This window comes from Protopterus annectens, chromosome 1.part0 (assembly GCF_019279795.1).
Source record: "Protopterus annectens isolate FY-2018-M chromosome 1.part0, PAN1.0, whole genome shotgun sequence".
Taxonomy (NCBI): domain Eukaryota; kingdom Metazoa; phylum Chordata; order Ceratodontiformes; family Protopteridae; genus Protopterus; species Protopterus annectens.
Genome location: NC_056725.1, coordinates 620,321,079 through 620,348,677, shown reverse-complemented (window position 1 = coordinate 620,348,677; position 27,599 = coordinate 620,321,079). Strand labels below are relative to the sequence as shown.

At 39.7% G+C, this 27,599-nt stretch overlaps 1 protein-coding gene across 3 annotated transcripts in view; it reads right to left on the bottom strand.

Annotated features, from left to right (window-relative positions):
- UBR2 (ubiquitin protein ligase E3 component n-recognin 2) overlaps positions 1–27,599 on the bottom strand; it is a 5,196,118-nt gene that overhangs the window by 1,892,238 nt on the left and 3,276,281 nt on the right. For all 3 annotated transcript variants that reach the window (XM_044061864.1, XM_044061881.1, XM_044061872.1), the window contains exon 28: positions 14,824–14,904. In XM_044061864.1, coding sequence (XP_043917799.1) covers positions 14,824–14,904 — 81 coding nt within the window. The remainder of the gene's footprint in view (positions 1–14,823; positions 14,905–27,599) is intronic.

The window sequence follows — 27,599 nt, the reverse complement described above, 5'->3', positions numbered from 1 at the left end:
TACTTAGCTATAGCCAGACCCGATCTTGTTTAGCGGCAGATGAGATCTGGGGAGCTCTCCTAGTGCATGATGGGATAGGGTCTACACACGAGTTAGTGAAGGACCTCAAGTTTGAATACAAGGCCAAGTCGGATCGGATCCAAACCCAACCTAGTAAGAATGAAGGCAAGATATCACAACACATCACAAGTTTCACTTCTGAAAAAGTAATTTAAAATAAGTTTTTTTACCACAAAAGTATAAAGTAACACTTCAGTTTAAGTGTACAAACATGTTTCAGTCAATAAAAGCACCTAGCCTAGTTAAATAAATTAGCTTTACAGAAAAAAAAGTTTTCTGTCATAAAAAAATTAGTTTCTTTCATGGGAAAATAACTTCTATTTTATCTGCTCAGCAATGGAATAACATTAACTGACTACTGATCTTTGAAAACCTGCAGAAGACTGCTCCCTTCAGCGTCACAAAAGATATGAAGGGTTTGGCAACCAAACTTAACTTTTAGTCAGTGCATCTTGAGCTGATTAAAGATTTGGGAGACTGGAAGGTACCCTGAAGCTTTGGAAGCTGGCCAGCAGTTGCATCCTTAGCAGGATATAACCAATATAGCTTAGGCTACTGCAGCAGTGATTAGTATAAAGAAAAAGTTACGCACTTACCAGAACGTTCTATCTGTGTTGTCTATTTAAATTCTTCCTCAACTAATGGGATCGGATCTGATCCTTGGATCAGACTTGGCTGTTATACCACCTTGTGGCCTTCAACAAACTCTCAAGCTCCTTCCGTTCCAATATATGCACCACCCCTAACATTTCTCTGATCTTCTTTGCAGCTTAACAGGAAGACAATAAAAGAAATGCCATAACTGGAGTTCAACACAAAGGACATAGGTGTTCTTGATGCGTCTCATTCCTCTAGAAGTCAGTTATGAAAAAAAGGTGGAGGGTGGTGGGTGGGGAGTTGAGGAAGAATGAAAATGGACAACACAAATGGAAAGTTAGGGTAAGTGCATAACTTCTTTATCTGATGCTGTCAGTTTTCATTCATTCCACAACTAATAGAACAGAGTCCCCAGCTACCTAAATTCCTGCGTGGACTCTAAGGAAGGATATTCCAGAGTACAGTTGAGCCGAAGGCTGCTCTTCCAACTTGAGACCAGATCTAGTTTGTAATGACTGATAAAGGTATGAGGATTTGACCAAGTTACAGCCGCACATACATCATCAATAAAGACTCTAGACTGGAAAACAGCAGAAGTTGCCACCGTCATGGTGGAATGAGCCTTTAATGGTTTTGGTAACTTATTATAGGTAAAGGAGGTGCAATCTGTCAGCCATCTAGCTAAAGTTACCCCTGTACCTGATTCGCTCAATTTATTATGTGCAAAGGAAACAACTAGCCGATCTGTCATTTTAATCTCTTTTGTTCTGTGTAGGCAGAAACATAAATATCTCTGAACATCCAGTAAGTGCAGCATATATTCTCCTTTATTTGTAAATTCTGGGAGGAATACTGGCAAGTTAATGAATTGGTTAATATTGGATTATGATACCACCTATGGAAGGAAGGAAGCATTGGTATGTAATGTGACCCTAACCTTATGAAATATCAAATATGGAGGCTTAGAAGATAATGCTTGAACTTCTGAAATTCTTCTAGTAGATTTAATTGCAACTAAAAAGTTTTTTCCAGGTCAAAAATTTAAAATCACATTTAGCTGCAGGTTCAAAGGGAGAATGTATTAAGGCTTGCAGTACCAAATTTAAATCCCATGGTGGCACTGGGTCTATTTATAATGGGGGGAGGGGGTCTTAGCAGAAGGGTACCTTTCAAAATGGCTTTGCACACTTTAGAGGAAGTCAGGGAAGACTTTTGAAACCCCACATGAAAGTCAAAGAATGCTACGAGATGAACTTTAACAGTTGATGAACTAGCACCCTCATTAAAAAAAAAAAAAAAAAAAAAACATAATGAACTGGAACTGAGAAGGGATCTATCTGATTAAGCTCTGATCAATAAACTAATCTTCTCCATTTACTACTGTAGATTTTCCCTAGTAGAAGGTTTACGGGAAGATCAAAGTGTGGAACGGACAGGGGAAGAGAACACTGGTTGCCTGGCTATTAAAAGAATTGGAGAAACCACTCTGTTAGTTTGAGATTTGAGATATCTGGGCAAACCATATGTGTCGGGTGAGACAGTAGGTATGAAACTGGATCCAGATTCCAAGGTAGGTATAGTAGATGAGACCAAAGGAAGGGGAATCAAATCTGCTGAGGCCAGTAAGGTGCAATGAGCATGATTTTACTCTTCAACTGGGTTGCTTTCTGAAGGAATTTGGAATTTGGAAATTAGGGAAGTCAAAGGATAAGCACAAAGAAGACCGGGGGCCAATCATGGAGTACAGCATCCATCGGCGATTTCCCCCAGTGGGAGATCAGGGGTAAGAAGCTGCTGCACTTGTTGTATATGGGAGATACAAAAAGACCGCAGCAAGGCTGGCCCCACTGACTGAAAATCATTTCCGTCACTTTGCTGTTGACAGACCACTCCTGATATAGTAACATGAACCTGCTCAGTTTTCTCTGCTATCACATTGTACTTCCCCGGAATATGCACTGCTATTAGAAAGTGGTTGGAAGATATTGCTCACTGCCACATTCTGACAGCTTCTCGACACAGAGGGCAAGATCTGGTCCCCCCTTGTTTGTTGATGTACCAAACTACTGACATGTTATCTGTCTAAACTGCAACTGTCCCGAGAGGGAGAAAATATTGTAATGCCAGCAAGGGCAAAAGCACTGCTTTAATCTCCAGAACACTGAAATGCAAGTTGGCCTTTTAGGGGGGCTAAGTGCCTTGGAATGTCTTGCCAGGAAATGCCCCCACCCACCCAATAGTCACTATGGCCTTGGATGAGGGAGGATAAAAGGATGATCTTGTAACAGCTGTTGTGACTGCATCCAGCAGGGAAGGTACTATACATACCTGGGTGATTCTCATCTTCGCTGACATGGGTTGAGAAAGTATTGACCATTATGTTGCTAGCATCCATTGTAGAATCCTCATGTGAAATCCTGCTAAAGAACTAAAATTATTGCCATTAACATTGATCCCAGGGCTTGTTGAATCAATCGGGCCAAAATTCTGGTATGCAAATTATTTTCCTGACCTGCATCTTTATTGTTTGCACTCTCAATAGTAGAAGAGACACTACCATCGACACTGTGTTGAACACTGCTACTATGAACTCTAATGTCTGTTTTGGTTGTAAATGAGACTTGACGTAATTTATGGTTATTCTGAGATGTGAGCAGATCTGCAAAAACCTGATCTCGAGCTTCTATCAGTCTATGCCTGGTTGGGGTGGTAATGAAACAAAATAAAGAGTCAGTACTCAGAGACAACCAATATGTTTTATTCCTTCCGTTCCTTCAGACCGGTTTCGGCATCAAACCTTCTTCAGTGATCTTACATTCACAGTTCAGGAATGGTATTCATACATATTTTATATCTTCAATTATGACAACATTTCCCCATTTAACTAATTAAGCCCCCAAATACATATAAGGCATTTTAACAAACTGAGCAGTATTCTTATAATCTCAGGTGAAATATGTATATATCTAACCATATATTAGTAAACTTTTAATACATATTAAATCAATAATGAATACACATAATTAACAAAAACTCATAATTTATCATTAAGTCCTGGATGAAATAGGGTGCCCAGCTTAATGATCCATTTTCTTTCTTTTTCTGAGTCAGTAGAGTATGCCAACCCTGTTTGGTTGATCTATTTCCCTTGACCTGATCTATAATAACAAATACAAAAGTGGCAGTTTTATGTAACTGACAGTGTCTATATAGTGCATTAGTCATTTTATTGTGACGTAAGTCACTCAGGTGTTCCGAAATACGACACCTCAATTGCCTAGAGGTCTGCCCCACATAAAAGGCAGAACACATTGGCAAGTAGCCAAATTTACTACCCAGTCAGAACTGCAATTTCCAAAGAATTGAATTTCAAAAATTTGACCAGTATTTTTACTACTAAAAGATGTAGTTTTAAATATATGTTTGCACAAAGTATAATGTCTGCAAGGATGCGAGCCAACAAGCCTGTCCCCCATGAGAGTAAGCTGATATTGATTTACATAATCATAAGTCCTTTTGTAATGGGCAAAATAAGATGTAAGCGTTCTACCCCTCCTGAAGGAAAACTGACATCTAGTTGGCAAACACTGACCCAGATCTGAATTGGCCCGAAGAATATTCCAGTGTTTATTAGGTGGTGCTGCTGTAGCATTGTCACCTCACAGTAAGACATTGTCCGGTTCGATTCTCAGCTAGAGTGTCTTCTGCGTGGAGACATGCGTGAATGGGCGTACCTTCATTGAAGGTTGTGCGTCAAGGCTGACAACTCGGCATGTAAAAATCTACTGCCAATCATTAGCGGACCGGAGTTCCTCTGTGGCTACCCCTAACCGGGAAAAGCCAAAAGACGCAACAAAAACATTAACCATATCTTTTAACAAATGGGTATTACTACCAAATGTGGTAACTAGCCTCAAGGTTCCTGATCCGTCCCCTTTAGTTTTAGCTTTATACTCAAGTAAACTGGATCTCTCACAATTGGTCACCCAATCACTCGCCTTATGTACTACCGGTTACCTATAACCCCTATCAATAAATCTGCACTCAAGATCCTGCTTGGCACTCAGAAAATCCATATCTGTTGAACATATTTTCTTTATTCTCATAAACTGAGATTTAGGAATGTTGTTGATAGCATGTTTGGGGTGTAAACTAGTTGCATATAGTAAATTATTATATTGTGGGTATTTTCTATAAACTGAAGTTTTAAGTGTACCATCAGCCTGCTTCAATATGTTAAAATCCAAAAAATTGATCTCATTGCTGTGATGCGCAACAGTAAATTCAGTACCCCACCGATTATCATTAAGGTATTCCAAAAACTCTAACAAGTAGTCTACACCCCCACAACAAACAAGCCAACAATCATCTAAAAAACATCTCCATATGTCCATCTCAGAAAGGAAAATGTTGTGCATCACATCATATATACGATCTTCAACATACCCCATAAAGAGGTCAGCATAAATGGGGGCAAAAGAGGCCCCCCCATAGCTGCACCCTGCTGCTGCCAATAACATTCACCCCTGAAATAGAAAACATTTATCAATACATGTTCCGCCAAACATATGAGGAGAGTATTAAATCCTGGTGCATATAAACTGGCACTGTTGAGCCAATATTCCAAGGCAAGATATCCCGCCCAATGGGGGATACTGGTATATAGGGATTTAACATCAAGTGTACACATACGCCAGTTGGATTCTAATTGAGAATCCTAAATAATTTGTAAAAACTATGTAGTGTCCTTTATTCTTGCCCTAATGCATGGTAATAATGGTTTTATGTCAAAAAAGCAGAAATGAGTTCAGTTAAAGACCCTCGCTCTGAGACAATAGGCCTTCCTGGGGGCCTACTCAAATTTTTATGGATTTTGGCCAAGAGATATAGGTACTGTTGGGTCGGATCTTGAACAGTGAGCTGTTCTTTCATCTTAACATCCATAATTCCCTCCTCCACTGCTTGATTCAAAAATGAATCAATTTCACCCTTAAATTTGGGTGTGGGATCTGTGGACATTCAAATATAACACTGAGGGTTGGACAATTGTCCATTTCCCTCATTCCAGTAGTAACTGGCATCCATTATGACCACAGCTCCACCTTTGTCAGCCAGAAGTATAATTAAATCAGTGTTGGAATACAAACTTTTCAGAGCCTGCTGTTCTCCTTTCGAAAGGTTATGTCTGAAACCCAAAAAGGAACTAAAATTAAAACGCCGATCCCTCACAACGGCTTCCTGAAAAATAGCCACGTCTATTCATGGGTGGCATAAATGTAATTTTTGTGAAAATGAAATCCAGTCAATCTTTGAGAATTTTCAGATGTTCCAAAAAACAATTTAAGATTCAATACTCTACAAAAGGCAATGAGATCAGAGACAAAAATGTGTTCATCTACCAGATAACTGGGAAAAAATCCTAGACCTTTATTAAGTAAACATTTTTCATCTTTAGATAAAACATAGTTTGAAACATTGTGTACATTATAAAATTCAATCCCTACTTCATCATTGGCTGTAGTAAGTTTTCTAAGGCTGCCACCTTTGTGCTTACGTCCACCCCTACAGGTCTGTCTCCTAAAGGGCCATCCTGAATTCTTACTTTTTTGTTATCAGGGGAATCACTAATATAAATTACTTCTGCATCAGTCAGAGATGATTCTTCCTCTTAAGTACTAAGGCCCTGTGTTGATCTTTTGAGTATGGATCTTTGTCTTTTCTTTCTGATATTGGATCTACCCCTGTTATTATCAGTAAATCTAACCCCCCTCTGGGACTCAAAGGGCCTGCCTCTCTCATTCTTCCACATCTCTGTGAAATTTATGTAGCTTTTTTCTTTTAATCCATTCTCAAAATTGAGAAGATCCATGGATAGTTTTTCCAGACCCTCCACAAAAGACTGTGTACCCTCATGTTTTTTCATGCTTTCACATGTTTCAGTCACATCCTTGATATTTTGTTCAATAGTCCTTTGATAAAAGGACATTAAAATGTCCGCAAAAGCCATAGTGGCTTTTTGTTGTGCCTTATGCCATTCTTCCATTAGTAAATCATCTGGCTTCCCAACCAAAGGCTGGGTTTTAACATTCAAACCATGTGGAGTAATACCTTTACATTTATATGGCTTGAATAATTTCAAGTGCCATCTATTGGTTCTTAGTATTCTCATCTCTTTATTCAGTTGGTTAAATAGCAAGTTACAGCCGTCATTAGCATCTCCTACTCTTTCACTTGGGGCTCCCTCCTTATTTGTTCCAGTACCAAAGATTTTAATGTCATCTTGATCCACACAGAGCTCCTGTAAAATTCTTTGGAGATCCATAACCATAAGCCCCTAACTTGCACAATTTTGGCCAGATGATCCAAATGGATAAAATCTGATCCAGTTGTAGACCAGAGGGTATATATTGCCTATATTGTGCAGGACCTGGAACCCCCCCCCCCAAAAGGTTGGATTTCAAAAAGTTAAATATAGCTAATTGAGAAGGGCAGCCTCTAATGAGTCCCAGAAAAGTTTTTTAAAATAGATCCAAAACAGAAGATCTTGGCCTCACAGTTTGTAAAGAATAATATTATTGATGTTTGTTGGTATATTTGAGACTTGTTGTATACTTCTAAATTGGTATATATAACAAAAAGCATGTTCCCATAATAGAGAATACACTCCCAAAACCTTAAAGAGTAAAAACATGGTTGTATGACCAATACAAAAGTATTCAAATGTTGCTACAAAGCTGTAATAAATGCCCCCATTTATGCTGACCTCTTTATGGGGTATGTTGAAGATCAGATTATATATGATGTGATATGATGCACATCATCTTCCTTTCTGAGATGGACATATGGAGACGTTTTTTAGATGATTGTTGGCTTGTTTGGCGTGGGGGTGTAGACTACTTGTTAGAGTTTTTGGAATACCTTTATGGTAATCGGTGGGGTATTGAATTTACTGTTACGTATCACAGCAATGAGATCAATTGTTTGGATGTTATCATATTGAAGCAGGCTGATGGTACACTTAAAACTTCATTTTATAGAAAATACCCACAATATAATTTACTATATGCAACTAGTTTACACCCCAAACAGACTAACAACAACATTCCTAAATCTCAGTTTATGAGAATAAAGAGAATATGTTCAACAGATATCGATTTTCAGAATGCAAGGCAAGATCTTGAGTGCAGATTTATTGATAGGGGTTATAAGGAACTGGTAGTACATAAGGCCAGTGATTGGGTGACCAATTGTGAGAGATCCAGTTTACTTGAGTAAAAAGCTAAAACTAAAGGGGAAGGATCAGGGGCCTTGAGGCTAGTTACCACATTTGGTAGTAATACCCATTTGTTAAAAGATGTGTTTAATAAACACTGGAATATTCTTCGGGCCAATTCAGATCTTGGTCAGTGTTTGCCAACTAGATGTCAGTTTTCCTTCAGGAAGGGTAGAACGCTTATGTCTTATTTTGCCCATTACAAAAGGACTTATCATGATTACGTAAATCAATATCAGCTTATTCTCATGGGGGACAGGTTTGTTGGCTCGCATCTTTGCGGACATTATAGTTTGTGCAAACATATGTTTAAAACTACATCTTTTAGTAGTAAAAATACTGGTCAAATTTTTGAAATTCAATTCTTTGGAAATTGCAGTTCTGACTGGGTAGTATATTTGGCTACTTGCCAATGTTCTGCCTTTTATGTGGGGCAGACCTCTAGGCAATTGAGGTGTCATATTTCGCAACACCTAAGTGACATATGTCACAATAAAATGACTAATGCGCTATATCAACACTGTCAGTCACATAAAACGGCCACTTTTGTATTTGTTATTATAGATCAGGTCAAGGGAAATAGATCAACCAAACAGGGTTGGCATACTATACTGACTCAAAAAGAAAGAAAATGGATCATTAAGCTGGGCACCCTATTTCATCCAGGACTCAATGATAAATTATGAGTTTTTGTTAATTATGTGTATTCATTATTGATTTAATATGTATTAAAAGTTTACTAATATATGGTTAGCTATATACATATTTCACCTGAGATTATAAGAATACTGCTCAGTTTGTTAAAATGCCTTATATGTATTTGGGGGCTTAATTAGTTAAATGGGGGAAATGATGTCATAACTGAGGATATAAAATATTTATAAATACCATTCCTGAACTATGAATGTAAGATCACCGAAGAAGGTTTGATGCAGAAACCGGTCTGAAGGAAGGAATAAAACATATTGGTTGCGTCTTGAGTGCTGGCTCTATTTTGTTTCATCAAGGCTGGTTATGCCGTGCACCATTCATACTTGCTAGCTTTTCTTGTGGGGTAGTAATGAGACAGTAGTCTAAATATGGAAACACCCAGAATCCTTACAGTCTCAAGTGGGTTGCTACCACTGTCATGCACTTGAACACAATGGGGGCTGTGGTGAAGCCAAAGGGCAGTGCTCTGAATTGACAGGGACTGGTTCCCAGCCATTAGCGTATGTACCTTCAAGATCATCTGTTCATCTTTATGTGACAGTACGCATCCTGGAGGTCTATCGAGCATATCCAGTCACCCTTGTCCATCAGGAACTGTGTGTGTCAAACTGACTTGTTAAATACACTGAGATCCAGAATTTGCCTCCAGTCCCATTTTCCTTGGCACTAAAAAGAATCGAGTAAGTTCCAGATTCTAACTGGTCTGGTGGGACCTCTTTAATAATTTTTTTCTAGCAGCTTTTATATTTATAGTACGGCTGCTTTCTTTTGATTGGGTGGAACACTAGTATCATCGGAAAATTTTCTTAACAATGGAGGAGGTAGGGAAAAGGGAATTATACAACCTCTGGAAATAATTCTCTGCACCAAAATGTCTTTTTTGTTTTATATCTAGCCAGGCTCCCAGGTGCAGAGATAAGCAACTCCTGTCTGCCTCCAGAGGTAGGCAACTGGGTCTCCTTTGAGAAGTGCTGAAAGGGTCTGCCAGAAATGGAATTTCTAGACCCCGGTTTTGCAGGCCTCCTCTGTTATGGGGGTGTCATCTTTCAATGTCACCCCCCCCCCTCTCTGCCTCTGGGGGAACTGCCTCCGCCTGTGTCCTGAAAAGGATCCTGAGATTTTCTTAACCACATTTTTTGACTTCCCCGTTGATTCCTGGAAAAGGTGCTTTGAAGGGGTCAAAAAACACACATTCACTGCTGAGAGGGTCTTTCCATCTTTCTCACACCTGAAGAGTGTGTACTTTTTGTTGGACCACACAAAAAAGTGCCATCAAAGGGAGCACTGACAGACTATGACTTGAAGGGCTCTGCAAAATCACAGAGTCACATCCTGGCATGCCTCCAGATGGAAATACCTGAACCCACAAGCCCTTCAGGCGGCTTCTGCAGTGTACGAGATAAGCCTAATGGATGAATTAGATACAGTTTGTAGGGTAGCCAACTGAAAGACTACTGAAGATTGAGCCTCAGCAATTTCAGTTCCAGAAAAATATTTCAATAGCTCTTTAATGAAATCTCTTTGAAGCCTCGTAAAATATGCCAAATAGTTCAGCGATCTGAGTGCAAATGTTGCTGAAACATAAACACACTTCCCAAATCGGTCTATCACCCTAGATTTTCTATTAGGCGGATGGACAGTGGAACTCTGTTCCACGAGTTCCTTTTCTGGAGCTGCCTCCACAACCATGGCATCTATTGGCATCCCTTTACTCCAAAATTCCTATCCTACTGGTGGAGCTAGAACTCGGTCTGGTCTCTTGGGGATTGGTTCAGCTGTATTAGGTTCCTTCCATGCTCACCTAGAAATCAAATTAGTTTATCGGTGGTTGGAGTAACCCAGGAGGTAGATGGGCCACTCCCAAAGGCTTCTAGAAATATTCATTTCTCTGGAGAAGGGTCTTGGTATGACTTATGTCACAATAAAATGATTAATGCGCTATACAGACACTGTCAGTCACATAAAACTGCCACTTTTGTATTTGTTATTATAGATCAGGTCAAGGGAAATAGATCAACCAAACAGTGCCCACTTGTATTACAGCTTATTCTACCTTCCTGTACATCCATTTTACCCATCTGCAGAATAACTCAACATGGTTGCAGGGGCCACACCTGTGCCAATATTTATAAATGACTCCCCTCCCTACAGTCATTCTGTCCTCTGTATCAAAAGTACTTGAAAAATGTATCCACAAAGTTGATGTATTACCAATTATAAAAGCTAATTTCTACAATATAAGGCAGATTTAAACCAAGCAATAGCACAAAACGACTTTATAAACATTCATTAAACTGTATCCACAAAAAGGTGAAATGGTCACATCGCCATTTTTTTACACAGCGAAAGTATCTGACACAGTTTTAACCCCTCACTAAGTTATTATACAGACTCAGGGAAATGGGCCTCAGTAACAACATAGTTAACTGTATCGCCAAGTTACCTTAGCCACTGAACACTATTGTATGATAGACTAGTAAACAAATAATTAAATAAAACAAATGGGTGTTGCACAAGATTCAAAAACCTTTATAATTTAACATATTCATAAACAAAATGAATATAACCTCAAACTCAGCACATTTAATTAAACAGGCACATGATGCAACATAATACATTCAGCCTCTTCAATCACACAACTCCAATTCCATCCAAAGCATTTATCTATAAAAACATAAAAATGGTTTATAGCAATCTAAACTACTCCTAAATCCTAACAACGTTATCTACATGTGTAGCCCAACAATCAAGACTATTTCAACTTAATATTAGTATTAACTTTAGACTAAAACAAAACACTAAGCTACTAGGAATAATAGCTGACCAAAATGTAAAATAAAATTCAAGCAATGAAACAAAACACAGATCTCAAAAGCAACCATAAAGTGGACTTTTTTTTTTTTTTTTACAAAATCAACCCTTTCTTAACAGAACTATGCATATAAGACCACAGTTTGCACCTACAGACTCCAGAGTCCCCTCTATGCCTCATTAATCTTCACAGTTAAACTTCTGTCATCTAGCTATAAGGCTGTATTTAAACTTTTGTACAGAAGTTGCTTGCACTGCCTGGCCCCTGTAAACAACACAGAGCACACTGCTGTATTGCACTACAGTCCCTTAACTGGTTGCAGCTACCCAATCAACTACTTTATGCTCAAGTTAAAGCTGCCCACAATATAAATAAACAGAAAGCTATTAAATTGGTTCATACTCTAGACAGAACTATGTTCCCAATATCAATATCTAGTATTCATTCAAAAATATAAAAAAATCATAACGGTGACAGTCTGTATACTGCATACTGTACTACACTTTGGAACTCAATCCCAGCAAATGCAAATTAAATTTCATTCCACCTACTCCATAAAACCTTTAACACCTAGCAGCTAAGTGTTTCTGCCTTTGAGCCAAATCTAATCACAAAGTCCTCTTCTTCTCTATCTAAATCAAAAGCATCATAAAATCTCAAATTTATACTTTTGTAATCCCTGGATATATGTCTCAAGTAAGTATGCAACTGTTTGGATATAACATGCAATATGCCTAAACTACCATGGGCAAAAATGGCACACACCTAAAATTCCAAAAACTCAATTGCCTGCAAAACTGCACTTTCTAATATTTGCAACGAATTCCTAAAATTATTCTTATACAGATGGAGGTTGAGTGTGAGGGCAGCACCAAGGATCAAATGGTGGAAACTGAAAAAGGGTAACTGTGAGGTGATGTTCAGGGAAGAGTTAAGACAGGTACTTTGGCGGCAGTGAAGAGTTACCGAATAGCTGGGTAACTACAGCAGAGCTAGTAAGAGAGATGGCTAGAAAGGTGCTTGGTGTGACATGTGGAAAGAGGAAGGAGGACAAGGAGACCTGGTGGTGGAATGAAGAAGTACAGGAAAGTTTACAGAGAAAGAAGTTGGCGAAGAAGAAGTGGGATTGTCAAAGAAATGAAGAAAGTGGACAAGAGTATAAAGAGATGAGGTGCATGGCAAAGAGACAGGTGGCTAAGGATAAGGCATATGAAGAGTTGTATAAAAGGTTGGACACTAAGGAGGGAGAAAAGGACCTGTACCGATTGCCTAGACAGAGGGACCAAGCTAGTAAAGATGTGCAGCAGGTAAGGGTGATAAAGGATAATGAGGGAAACATACTCACAAGCGAGGAGAGTGTGCTGATTAGATGAAAAGAGTACTTTGAAGGGTTGATGAATGAAGAAAATGAGTGGGAGAGAAGGTTGGATGATGTGCGGATAGTGAATGAAGTGCAGTGGATTAGAAAGGAAGAAGTAAGGATAGCTATGAAGAGGATGAAGAACGGAAAGGCTGTTGGTCCAGATGACATACCTGTGGAAGCATGGAGGTGTTTAGGTGAAATGGCAGTGGCGTTTTTAACTAGATTGTTTAATGAAATCTTGGAAAGTGAGAGGATGCCTGAGGAACGGAAAAAATGTGTTTTGGTACCGATTCTTAAGAATAAGGGTGATGTGCAGAGCTGTAGTAACTACAGAGGGATTAAACTGATCAGTCACAGCATGAAGTTATGGGAAAGAGTAGTGGAAGCTAGGTTAAGAAGGGAGGTGGTGATTAGTGATCAGCAGTATGGTTTAATGCCAGGAAAGAGCACTACAGATGCAATGTTTGCTCTGAGAGTGTTGATGGAGAAGTACAGAGAAGGTCAGAAGAAGTTGCATTGTGTCTTTGTGGATTTAGAGAAAGCATATGACAGGGTGCCTAGAGAGGAGTTGTGGTATTGTATGAGGACGTCGGGAGTGTCAGAGAAGTACGTAAGAGTGGTACAGGATATGTACGAGGGTAGTGTGACAGCGGTGAGGTCTGCGGTGGGAGTGACAGATGCGTTTAAGTTGGAGGTGGGATTACATCAAGGACCAGCTCTGAGCCCTTTCTTATTAGCAATGGTGATGGACAGGTTGACAGACGAGATCAGACAGGAGTCCCTGTGGACTATGATGTTTGCAGATGACATTGTGACCTGTAGTGAGAGTAGGGTACAGGTGGAGGAGACATGCTCTAGAGAGAAGAGGAATGAAGATCTGCAGGACTAAGACAGATTATGTGTGTGTGTGTGAATGAGAGGGAGGACAGAGGAATGGTGAGGATGCAGGGAGTAGAGGTGGCAAAGGTGAATGAGTTTAAGTACTTGGGATCAACAGTTCAGAGTAATGGTGAGTGTAGAAAAGAGGTGAAGAAGAGAGTACAGGCAGGATGGAGTGGATGGAGAAGAGTGTCAGGAGGGATTTGTGACAGACGAGTACCAATAAGAGTGAAAGGGAAGGTCTACAAGAGGGTAGTGAGACCAGATATGTTACATGGGTTGGAGACAGTGGCATTGACAAAAAGGCAGGAGTCAGAGCTTGACGTGGCAGAGTTGAAGATGTTAAGATTTGCACTGGGTGTGACGAGGATGGACAGGATTAGGAATAAGTATATTAGAGGGTCAGCCCAGGTTGGAAGGCTTGGAGACAAAGCCAGAGAGGCAAGATTACGTTGGTTTGGACATGTGCTGAGGAGGGATGCAGAGTATATTGGGAAAAAGATGCTAAGGATGAAGCTGCCAGGTAACAGGAAAAGAGGAAGGCCTAAGTTGAGGTTATGGATGTGGTGAGAGAGGACATGCAGGTGGTTGGTTTGACAGAGCAAGATGCAGAGGACAGGAAGAAATGGAAACAGTTGATCTGCTGTGGCGACCCCTAACGGGAGCAGCCGGAAGAAGAAGATTCTTATATAGATAAATATATTGGAACTTGAGTGTGCACAATTAAAACAAGCTGATCCATAGTAAACCATATGCAATTTATGTTTTAAAATAAAAGTTAAGTATATTTAATTCATGTTGATTGCTCTACAAACACATTCACTTAAAATGAGCTGAATAATTCACATTGTGCACATGATCTGCTTATATGTTAAAAGATACCTATTTGTATATTAACATATATATACTTGCAATGTTAACCCATGCTGGGTATTCATAAATGGATGTAATGTGAAGCATTTCTCCCTTGTCCATCAATGAAAATAGTATTTGCCCAGTAAGCCAATCAGACTTGCCTGGTAAACAGCAGCAAGCAAACACATTTTCTTTAAGGTCAACACAACAGGCACTGTTTTCAACATATTCAAATAACAAAAACAGACACCAAAGATACTTTAAATACTTAACCTCTTCCATAAGATTTCTGTCCATCTCTGTCAGAGGACTGGTAGGAGACCTTTCCCTTAACTTCTTAATGGTATTGAATGTCTAAAAACACAATAAAAAACTGTTAACATTCACCAAATTTAACGTAAATTACAATAATGCACATGGATTCTGCTGTACATATAGTAATGAATTACTTCCTTTGGTTAACATTAAGACCTACTGTAACAACCACTGAATCTAATACTGTTGAGAGCTACTGATTCACAGTACCTTGGTTTTCTTCTCACACAAAGAACTCTCTGTGAAATATATGAGCATCAAAAAGTCAAGATACAGCCAAACATGTTTATACCATAATGTGATAATATTTTATCATTCATTCTTCTTGTGTTCTCATGAGGATATCAGCAAGAAACACAACTGTTTTCAAATTTCTGGGTAAAGTACAAATGTTAAAGTTTTAGTGTCTTGGAGATTGCAAGGTTTTGCGCTTGAAATCCTATTGTTTCTACATTTTTGAACAGGATTTACCTGTACTGCATGGAACCTGATTCAGGAGGAATTAAAGGAGAGTACAGACTCAAACACAGTTACTGCAGATATACCTTTCCAGCGATATCTTATATCAAGGACTCCCCTTACTTCAACTGTCGTCCAAGAGACCCTGATGTTCCCTGGGTCTATATCACGTAGTCAAAATATGACAACTTCGAACGTTATATGGGTCGAGACCATATGTTCGAAGTTGTCATACTTCAAATACAAAAGAAAAAAAAAACAAAAAAAAAACAGAAACAACGTCCTGACAGTTTAAGCAGGGGGGGCTTGCCCCCCTGCTTACAACCCTTAATTTCCTTTTTTTTTTTTTTTTTTTTTTTTTTTAATATGTTCAAAATTCTGTAGGTTTGAACATATGGTGTTCGAACTTACAGAATTCCGACTACGTGATATAGACCCATGTTCCCCCGCCCCCAGGAAAATAAAAGTAACCTTTCTTACTTCTTTCCCTTCCCTTCACTGAAACTCAGTTTTTGCATATTTAACAATTCTTGGGAGTGAATGTGAGCGCTGCACTAAGACTAATAGTACCAACCATTTCATCCACTCATTTTCCCATACCAAATTATCCAATTTAACATTAGAAGGATCCACATCCACTCAATGGGTGCAAAAGAAAGGAAGAAACATGTGACGCCACAAGGCTCACGTAGGACACTCCCACAAACATACAAAGCAAACATGCCTACGAGCAAGTCTAATCACTTATGGTATGCAGAGCCAGATGACAATCAGGCAGGATACTAGGCATGGAAAAACTGTGCCCTCCCCTCAAGGGCATAACTATATTCCATTACTTGTCTCTCTCTCTCCTCTATTACCATAAAACACTGTTTAAACCTGTCAACTATTTTCTTCTTTAGTTTTACAATGATCACAGAGATTTGTATTTAATTTTATTTCAATTTTTACAGCAGATATTTGCTAAACAAATCACAAAATGAACAAGATACACAACAGAAAGAAAGGTAAAATTTACCTTTCAAAAATTAACAGTCATAAAAACAAAACCAAATTGAACAATCTTGCTCTCCTAGATCCACTATTTATTTCACGTGATCTCAAAGGCTGAAAGCAACAATAAAATATCTAACTACATGATAAAACAAAGAAATTGTGAAAACAGCATGTTTTCCCTTCCTATGCCTATCAACCAACAAGCCTCCCACTGTTGGACTCAAACTCTTTCCATTTCTAGCAGTGAAGAATATTCATATCTGCTAGGGTGAGAACCATTCATAGGAGCTGTTAGTAAGACATGCTTGCCTATCCCAAGAGGGATATTCACCTTGGACTCCAAAAGCATAATAGTCCATAAACAGGAGAACAGCATTCGGACAGTTTCAAGATGAACATAGAAGAGGAGGAGGGACAAGAAGACAGGACATAATGTGAAAAAATCCCTTCCCATCATGGAAGCATTTACCATAAAGACCTCCCAGGACACCTTTAGGTTTCATGTTGGCTGTAGCCCGAAAATCACTGTTAGACCAATGGATGAAAGTTGCAGGTAGAACTTGTGACAGACACAGCACTGCAGTACAAGACAGAAAGGTATAAAACAAGGTGGTAGGTGGGAGGGATAAATAAATAAAAAAAAAAGAGAACTACCTTGAAAGGATCTTGGTTTTGCAGTGGCATCCAGTAGAAAATCTTTTCCATTTACATGTACATGATTTTCTAGTAGCTTTTTTTTTTTCTTTCGTTCTTTAATAACTGGTACACATGCTCAGAAATAAGGTGCAGAAATTCTATCAACCAGGAAATCAAATTAACTGTTCTCAGGGTGGAGTGCATCAAACATTCCCTTATCATGTAGAAGCAAATCCTGTCTGTAGGGAAAGCTTATGGTAATTGCCCTTTGCCAATTTCAGACGAAGGGAGAACCACTGTTGCCTGGGCCAAAAGGGAGTCACCAGTACCAGATATGTCTGCAGAACCCTGGATATTAGTGGAAAGACATACAGGTGTATCCCCATGCATGGGAATGAGAAGGCATCTATCACTGAAGACCCCCTGAGTTGTAATTTCCATTCTTAAGGGTCTGTCCTGGTACAGCTCAACTTGTCTGCAGCAAGGTTTTGCTCTGAAAGAATATATGATGCCTGAACAGTCAGACAGAGTTGAGTTGCTACCTCCCAGGCAATCAGAGCAAATGTGCAAATGGGATAAGATCTAGTATCCCCTTGTTTATGTACTATACACTATGGTGTTGTCCATGATGACTTGCATAGGTCCTGGGGACCAGAGGTGATTTAAGGCCCTGATAACTGACATCTAATTTACAAGCTTGTGTCTATCTTTGGAGTTTAATACACCTTGTACTTTGCCTCTTTTGTGAAAGACTGTGTAGGAGACTCAAGAGATTGGGAGACCAGTTTTGAGAGAAACCGGTCCACCCACCAAAATAACTCCCTTCTTACAAACCCCAGAACTGGAATCTGAAAAGATAATGGGTGATAATGCATTGTCCAGACTGACCTGAGGTACCACTGAGTTCTTGACATGTGAAGTCTGGCTAAGTGAATCATGAAACCCACAAAAACCACGGAACCTAGTATCTTAAAAAATTCCCTGGCGGAAGCCTGACATTGTCTTCAGAAGTCCAGGAATATCTCTTTGTTGTACTCTGTGTAGTAGAATAAAGATTCATCCCTTGGAAGAGAATAAAGACTGCTAGAAAAAAAATTATTGAGAAGAGATGAGAGATGATTTTGCCAAATTCAGCTGAAACCCTAGACTGAACAGAAATTTCTTGACCCTTCTCAGTGAATCATAACAAGTGGAAAAAATACAGTAAACTCTCAGTTAACCAGCACCCATGGGGGTTGGTAGATGCCGGATAACTGTAGTTTCTGGTTGCTTGAGAGTTGCTATTAAAAATAGGCCTAACTGATACTGTACCTTATACTATTTGCTTGGTTTGACTTGTGTCAGTGTAAGCTTCTCCAGCACAAAACTGAGATCCCAAGGAGGAGGTATTGGTTTCCTTGGAGGTCTGATGTGAAAGATGCCTTTAAGGAATAGATTTACCTCTAAGCTAGAAGCCAAAGGTACAGTCATAGGCTGACAAGCAGGGATGGTTGAAAGGTGAGCCTTCAATGAAGAATAGGACAACTCAGCCTTCATCAATTCACACAGATAGGACAAACTACCGAGACATCAACTGACAGCAGTTGCAGGTGTTTTTTAATATACCGGATGAAAAACCTTTTCCATTTGGAAATGCAGGATTTCCTAGTAGTAGGTTTTCTGGCCTCCTGCAGAACTTTTAGCATGTCCTCAGAAAAAAGGTGTCTGTAAACAATTAAAACCCTATCACCCACAATGCCAGATTCAGAGTTGTTAAAAATGTGGATGTACTAGGGTTCCCTTGTCCTGTGTGAGTAAATCCATCCTGTGGGGTAACTTGTGGTGACTGCCCCTGGCTAGGTGCAGTAGAAGGGAGAACCAGTGCTGCCTTGGCCAAAAGAGAGTCACCAGCTAGATTTTTGGTCGATTCTGCTGAATCTTCAGTAGGACCTTCTGCAACTGAGGCAAGAGGGGGAATGCATACAGAAACATCCCCCTTCCAGGAGAAAGACAGAGCATCCACCTTCCACACCAAGGGATGTGGGACCCTGGCATAAAACTTTGGAAGTTGTCTGTTCATGGGAGAGGCAAATAGATCGATTTGAGGCATACCTCAATGATGGATTAGGTCCAGAAACACATCCCAGTGCAACATCCACTCTCAGGATTGGGTCATGGAAAGAGAGTCTGCCACTGTGTTCTGGGCTGAGGAGAGATAAACCGCCTGTATGGAAATTTGAATCTGTAAGGCTACTTCCCAAGCAAGTAGGGCTAGTCTGCACAGAATGTAGGACTTCATTCCCCCCTGTTTGTTGATATACCAAAGAGCTGTAGTATTGTCTGTGAACCATCTCAGCACTCCTGGAGCAAGGTTGCTCCTGAAACTTTATTGTGTCAGAATCATAGCCCTCATCTTCTTCATATTGATATGTTCTTTGGCCTGCTTGGGAGACCAAGCATCTCTGACTCTCAAAGCTTGGAGAGCTGCACCCCAACCTGTGCCTAAAGCATTTGTGAATAACTCTTGGGAAGACAGGGGTGATTGCAGTGGTAGGCCCAGGTTTCTGTTTACCTGGAGGATCCACCATTTTAGTTCCCCTTTTAAACAAGGCAGGAGTGGAATTACAAACTCTAAGGGATGTAAGTGTTGCATCCACACTACTCTTAGGTACCACTGCAACTTCCTCATGTGTAATCTTGCGAAGGGTATCATGGAGATAGTGGAAGCCATGCACCCTAACAGATGAAGAAATCCCCTGGCTGTCAAGGAATGGAGGGGAAGAACGCTCTGAAAGTAGGAAGCCCAGAACAAAACTCTGTCTCCTGGAAGAGACGCTAGCATTTTGTCTGTTTGTATCCTGCAGCCCAGGAAAATACGATAATGTGAAGGGATGAGGGAAGATTTCTGGAAATTTATAGTGAACCCTAGACTCTGTAGAAGGGTAATAATGAGGGAAAGATTTTCTTGAACAAGCTTTGGGGAATGAGCCTGAATCAGAAGGTCATCTAGGTAAGGTAACATTTGAATTCCCTGTATTCTGCAGAAAGCTGTAACAAGGGCCAAGTACTTTGTGAAGACTGTTGGTGCCATAGAGAGACCAAAGGGGAAAGCACAAAACTGAAAATGCCAGTAAGCCACAGAAAAACGTAAACACTTCATGAACCTTGGGTGGATGGGAATGTGAAGGTAATGCATCTTTTATATCCAGAGGCACAAAGAATCCCTGTGGGAGAATAAGGGGTAGGAGGGAAGGTAGAGTCAACATATGGAATGAAGGGACTTTGAGAAAGGTGGTTAAATAGGAAAGGTCCAGGATGGGTCTCCAGGGGCCATCCGTCCTGGGGACTAGAAAATTCCTGGAGTAAAATCTGTTCCCTTGTTGGGAAGTTGGAACTTCTTCGATAGTTCCCTGAGAAATCAGGTCAAAGATGACCTGAGGAAAGAAACTCAGCTGGTCTTGGGGGGTGGTGGAATTCCCCTAAATGACGGGAATTTTTCCCAAACCATAAAATATCACAAGAGTCTGGAGTAATCAGCTTCCATGCAGCAAGGGACTGACTGAGGTGATGGGACAAGGGGGTGGATGGCCCTAGAGGATGATGGTCACAGAGTACCTGGCTTGGATTGGGACTGAAAAGACTGTTTAGAGACAGGGGTAGAAGAAGGAGACTTAGAGGAGGCTGGCTTTCCAGGTCCCTTCTTACTCTTTGATGAAGAAGATGACAGAGAAGGTTTCCTAATAACAGCAGTTTTTACTGGATAATTTCTTTGGAAACATGGGAGGGGGAAACATGATGTTTAAGATCTTGTAACTCCTTTCCTTTCTGCTGAAGAGACTTAAGAAGCTCCACTGCTCAGCTCCCAAACAAAACTTTGTTATCCAAAGGTGCATCCATCAATTTGGCCTTGAAATTTTCAGGCAAAGGCAGTAGCCTACGCCAAGAATATCTTCTCAGAACAGACCCAGAGGCAGCTACCCTAGAAGCGGAATCAGCAGCATCATAACTGCACTTGAAGTGCCTCGTCAATTGTGCAGTAGAGTTAAGGAAAGCTGCTAATTTTGATTTTGCTGGGGAATCTGGAATATCTGCCAAAGTTTTCCCTGTCTCCACCAGAAGGGACAGGGAAGCACTTTGCCATGTGTGTCTGATAGTTTACTGCACGGAAGGAAATGGTAGCAGAAGTACAGACCTTCTTGTCCAACCTTTTCATGACCTTACTTTCCTTATCAGAGGGTAACAAGAAGTGAATCACAGAAGTTTTAAAGCCTTATCCATGGAGACAGAAATGGTAGCTGAATCAGCAACAGGAGCCCTGAACAAGAATTTGGAGTCCTCAGGAACTTTACCTGTCAGGACATTTGGGGACAGGAGGCTGAGAGTCTGGACATTTGGAGGCAGCCGAGAAAACATCCAGAAAGGCAGGCAAGACTGGAGGACTAGCAGAGGAGAAAGGGAGTCCATCTGCAAGAGTTGATATGTCTTCTGAACCTTTGAGACCTGGGAGCAGTCCCACTTAAAAAAAACTCTTTCATCTTAAAAATAGTCTCTCCAAAGGATATGTCGTCACCAGGGGAATCTGTCTAGTTTCCTTTTCTGGGAAGGCATACCCTAAGGAAGAAGCCAACTGAGTGGAGTAGGCTAGTGATTCCTCGCCAGAAGAAGCCTCCTCCTCTGAGGAAGTGTCCATAATTGCCCTTTTAATAGATGTGGTACGAGGAAAAGGGCTGCAGAGGAACAGACGGAGGGGGTTGGAACATAAAGGCATTGAAGAGACTCTGAGCAAAGGCATCCCAGTCAGGGGCCTGCTGAGAGGTAGCAGGAGACGCATGCTTAGTCTTTGCCATTTTTTTTTTAGGGGCTTCCATGCAATGGAATGGGGATGGACCGGATTCTGGCCTACATTCGACGATATCCGAAAGTACATCTCCATGCACCGAGGTCTGTGTGACGCCATGAGGGCCCTCAGATATAATGAGCCTGGGTTCCCCATTGTCACCATGATTGGACACCTGCCTTCACTCACAGATGTGCCAGCAGACTCCTTTGGGGCCTCCATTGTGGTACTCTCTGAAGGTCCATCCACTACCTCCGTCAAAGTCTCCGGGCCTACACCAGCCTCAGGAGCATAAACTGGAAGAGAGGGTGCAGCTGAAGGTTTAGGCTGCAATTTTTTTTGGCCTTCTTTGATACAGGCCCATCTAAAGAGCCCCCCTGTCACATCCATTTCATGCGCTAAATGTTTGAGTCGCTGGTTTTCTAACTATAGCTTAAGAGAAGCAAGCCGACTCCTGATTGTCTTAGGGACAAAGGATTTACAAATAGGGCACTCATTGTGGTCTGAGCCTAAGCAAAAGAGACAAAGCTCGTGGGCATCTTTATGTGAAATCTGCCTTCCACAATGACACTTGCCTTTCCTTAGCTGACATAAACCCAACAAGCAAGCAGCAGCAAAAATGTTTAATAAGAAAAAACCCCAATGGAGGCTTACCTGAAACTCAAACACAGCAGAACCAGTGAGTGAACATCTGGAACAGGAAATTGGACAGGCAGCAGAAAAGTTCTGAGGTAGGTGCATGCTGATGTCTGCTTTATACTGGACATCTCGAAGGCCAAAGTATGCATAATGAGTTGCAGCATAACATGTACCTCGCAGAAGCATGAAGGCTTTTGGATACTGGCTGGATGTAGGAGTCAGCAGGAGGTGGACTCCCTTATGTGATGAATACTGCAGCATAAGAATAGAAGAACATTAGTCATGCCAACTTTTTGGACTCTCCTTGGTTTTGACAAGCTGACCCTTTTTTCATTGAGCATTACTGCTTTTTCAAATTTTGCTTGCTTGTTAGTACTTTTCTGAGAGCACTTACTCCGTTTCCTGGAAAAAGAACCCAATAAACAAGTAAAGATTTCACTGAACTTTAAAAAGGAGGGTTGCAAAATCTGAGTGAACCTTTGAATCAATTTCCCTCTCTCATCAAATCCTTTAAGGACCTCAGCAGACAAGGTCTCAAATAACGCACCTTTGTTCAGAGAAGACTCCAAAATCTCACTTTTAACAATCTGATTGGTTTTGAAAGTGCAACCAAGCAAATCTTCTCAAAACGGAATAGCAGCAGCAAGCTTCATTAACATCAGCAGACTATAAAAACACTATAAAGGGTACTTGGTTAGCTGGAACGCAGACCCAATTAAGTTTGCAGAAGAATAAACACTTTTCCCAAACCATTCAAAAGACTGCCCATCACAGAGAAGAAATGGGGTTAGCATTTGCAATATGTTGCGCCACAGAAGACTTAAATAGAAGCATCACTACAGGATCTGATTTGGGATCACAGAGCAAGAATGTGTGTGTCTGGGAGGACTTCCAAGATGGCTGCACATTGAGTAATAGCTTGTTTCTAGCACTCCCAGTGTGAAAACAGAAATTCAGAAGAGAAAGCCAGTAGTCTTGTGTTTATGGGTAAATTTCAGTAACTGGCTAGTAAGTGCACTGCCTGGATGCCAGGAATAAAGAAATACAGAAAACTTGAAAAAAAATCAGCTACAAACATTGAGGAAGAAACACTGCCTGGGGAGAGTTCTGCAGCTCTTCAGCAAAAAGCAGTGCAACCTTCAGACATGACTTCCAGTAACCTACAGGAAGATACAAGACAATTGCATAGAAACCTGGTTAAAATAAAACACTGAAGGAGTATATTACCACAAACAACAAAAGGCTGGAAAAATAGAAGAAGCTTTAAACAGATATTCAGATGAGATGATAAAGCTGCAAAAATCACAGGTCAAAATAATGAAAAGGATGGCTGAATATTAGACTGCTCAGGAAGAGATGTTTCATAAAATAATAGAATTAGAGGACAGAGCACATAGGAAAACCTGAGATTTTCAGCTATACCAGAGAAACTAGACAGAACAGACTGCATTAATTTTATGAAAGCTCAAATAAGCAACTGGACTGGTTGCTATTAGTTGAAAGGGCACATCATATGTATACTCCAACCTGGCTATAAGAAAGCAACCTAGACCTTTAACAGTAAAGATACAATCCTACCAGCAGATGGAGATGATTCTGACAAAACTGTGGCCAAAGGACAAAGTACTAAAAGTGGGAGACAGGCTTGTTGTGAAGAATGATTACTCATTGTACACCAGACAGAAGAGGAGCAAATTTATTCCACTATTCAGGGAATGTTGAGATGCAGGTATGAGATTCAAGAGCTGTACCCAGCTGTCTTCAAGGTAGTCTTCCCTGGAGGGACAAAATCATTTTTTGATGAAGTACATGCTAAGGAGGAAATACAAAAGTTTGTCCAACAAAAAGTGAGCTGTGAAACAGATGGAGATTTTGCTTCTTGTTCTTCTGGTAATAAAGACCACAGAGAGACTGTACCTATGAAACCTTTTCCACTGTTTTAACTGAAAATGTTGGAGAGAAGGAAAGGAGCATTAGAGTTGACTAGAAGAATCGACACTCATGTTAGAAATGAAGTAGAGACAGGATTTCGGAGATAAACAGCAATAAAAACAGTAACTTAATATGGGATTACAATGCAATAATATTTGTGAAATATGACAGAACAAGAAAATTTGAAAATACTGAACTTTTTCAGTTTGTTGGACTTATGGGTAACTAAAGCATGTGCCTTATTTCATGTCAATAATGTTCGGAAAAGTGCTTTGGGAAGGGCAAGGAGGGAGAAAGTTAACGAAGTAAACTGTAAGCAAAGATTTTTTTTCTTAAATAGTACCAATTTTGTGGCATGTGGTTTTCTTTATGTGCTATAAAGTACATTTTTTTAAGTTATTTTCAGGTGTAATGGGGATTGTAAATAGGTGCTGCTTTTCTTTCCTTTCTTCATTCTCTCTCTCTCTTCTTGTTCAGTTTTATGAAATGTAGGCACCGCAATGCATAAAAAAGCCTGGTTAAAAAGCACGATAAAAGAGAGAATAATGTGCTTTTTCTCATTCTTGCATGGGGAAATGGCTGCATTAAAGACCTTAGACTGACTTATTAACAAGTTTTAAGAAAGAGCAAGTAAATGAAAAAAACATGAAAATATTATGAGTTTTTTCTAGCAAATACATGTATGCTTAGTAATAATTCTGCAGCTGCTCTACATGTTTCCATGGAAACAACCTGATAAAGAGAAACTGGCAACACAGTCTGGTGGAGAGTGATCGGCTGAGGGGAGAAAAAAAAAAAAAGAGAACTTGGCTAAGAGATAATGTTCTCTGAAAGCATTCAGGGCAGGGTTTTTCCAAAAGTAGACAATGTTTTCTGAAAGCATTAAGTGGCTTTCCCAAGGTAGTTAATGTTCTCTGAATACATAAAGGGGTTTTCCCAGCTGGGAGAGCTGTAAAAACAAGACCAATCAGCACTCAGTAGAAGCAAATGCTGCATCATGCATCTTAGCAAGGATGAACTTTCTTTTAGGTTACCTCAAGTCTGTGAGAGTGGTTGCCAGTTTGGGACTTTTGTTCTTATTAGGAGGTTAAAACTCCAATATTTGAAGGCGTACATAGTTTTGTGCATTAGTATTAAGTTAATATGTTTTAGGGGGTATGGGGGTGTAAAACAAAGTTTTATAAGATGTATCATAGGCTCAAATGGATATAAGAAAAAAATGTATAAAAGTTCAACCCGCCAAACAGTGTATACATGCAACACAAAAGCTGGAACTAGACATTTAACAAAAAAGCTGTTATACATAAAAGGTGGGAATAATAACTTTTTAATACAATGATGCTTTATTTGATGTCCAAGTGTAAATGGCCTCACAGATCAATACAAACAAGAAAGAGTACTGAACTAGATTAAAAATGTAGAGTGCAAATAAGTATGTTACAGGAGACGCACTTAGAAAGAAATGAACATGTGAATTTGACATAGAAAGGTTTTCAGGATGGTTATTCAGCAGAATACCCGGAACAAAAAAGTGCACTTATATTAACTGCAAGAGGAGCTCCAATAATGATAGAAGATATATATAAAAATGGCAGATTTGTAGAGCTAAGGGTCTACTGGCAAGGGAGAAGGATTACACTGGCATGTATTTACCTTCTACCTAAAACTGCTTTAATAGAGCTTAATAAAATTCTGGGAGAAATAATCAGTTTTTAGCAAGGAATATTACTTATAGGTGGGGACTAGAACTTGATTTGCAGCAGTGAGACTGTGTCTGGGGGCACAGAATGGAAATTATAACAAAGGAGTGTAGATTTTTGAAGACTTTTTGAACATATTTGGCATGCAAGATGTGAATTCAGTAACGGGAGTTAACTGAATTTACACATTAATCACCAATATATAACAAATGGGCTAGGTTAGACATAAGTTAGACTTCACAGGAACATGTGCATTTAGTTGTAGGACTTGATACCCACCCAATAACTATTTCTGATCATATGCCAATAATAGCTAAAATAAAAAACACATGGTAATGAAATAAAAGTGAGACATTGGTGCTTCCCACCTATCTGTTGAAAAGAGATCAATTTAAGGAATTGATCGTGATTATTTGGGAGCTGTTATAGAGGATAGAAATTTCTTCTGAAAATATAACTAGGGAGTGGGATAAAATTAAGGTGGAGTTTAAAAATACGGTGGAAATAAAAGAAAGGGAGCTACTGTTAAGAAGTAACAAGAAATATTTAGAGGGACTGACAAATGTAAAAGTATTGCAGAATTGGGGAATCTCAAAGAACAAGAAGAGGATCAACTGCAGAATGCTAGGCAGAAAATAAGGATTATCTCTATAACATGCACAAGCTTAGAAAGACTGCTGTTAAGCAACTGTTTTTTGATAATAGTAATAGAGCACAAAAACTTTTAGCACAATGACTTGGGTAACAGAAAGGAGAAAGGGTGGTTGCCAAACTTAGGGAGCCTATAACAAAGAAGATAATGAGATCCTTTAGAGGTATTAGAAATATTTCAGAAACTCTATGAGCGACTCTATAAAGCTGAGAAATATGAAAATCAAGAAAATATACAAATGGAAATGTTTACGGAAGAATTAAATATGACAAGGTTGGAAGTAGATGGGGCTCAATTACTAATAGGATAGGTGGAGAGGAGATAAAAATTGTGATATATATATATATATATATATATATATATAAACAAGTCAGTAGGAATAGATGGTATTCCTGTGGAAGTTTGGAAGCTGGGAGGAAAAACACTGATAAAGATCTGGAAGATTTTGTTTAACAGTATCTTAAGAGAAGTACCACCATCCTGGAAGAAAACAGTGGTAGCTGTAATACCTAAAGAGGGTAAGGATCCATCAGATCCAGCTTCAAACAGGCCCATTTCAATACTAAACCATAATTATAAAGTGCTCATGTCTATAATAGCTAAAAAAATGGCAAAAGTATGACAAAACTGATAGATATGGATCAATGTGGTTTTGTGGTAGGGAGGCAAACATTTGACAACATTAACAGAATGTTGATGAGCCAGAAGAAAGCAGAATGCAAGAAAATATCATTGTTGTTGGTGGGTCTTGATGCAGAGGAAGTATCTGACAGAGTAAGCTGGGACTTCATAAACAGGGCAATGGAAGCATTTGCATTTCCTGAAAAAAATTATAAGGTTGATTAGGAGATTATATGAAAGATCGCAGGTGAAAATTAAAGTGGGTGGGGTCCTCTATGATAAT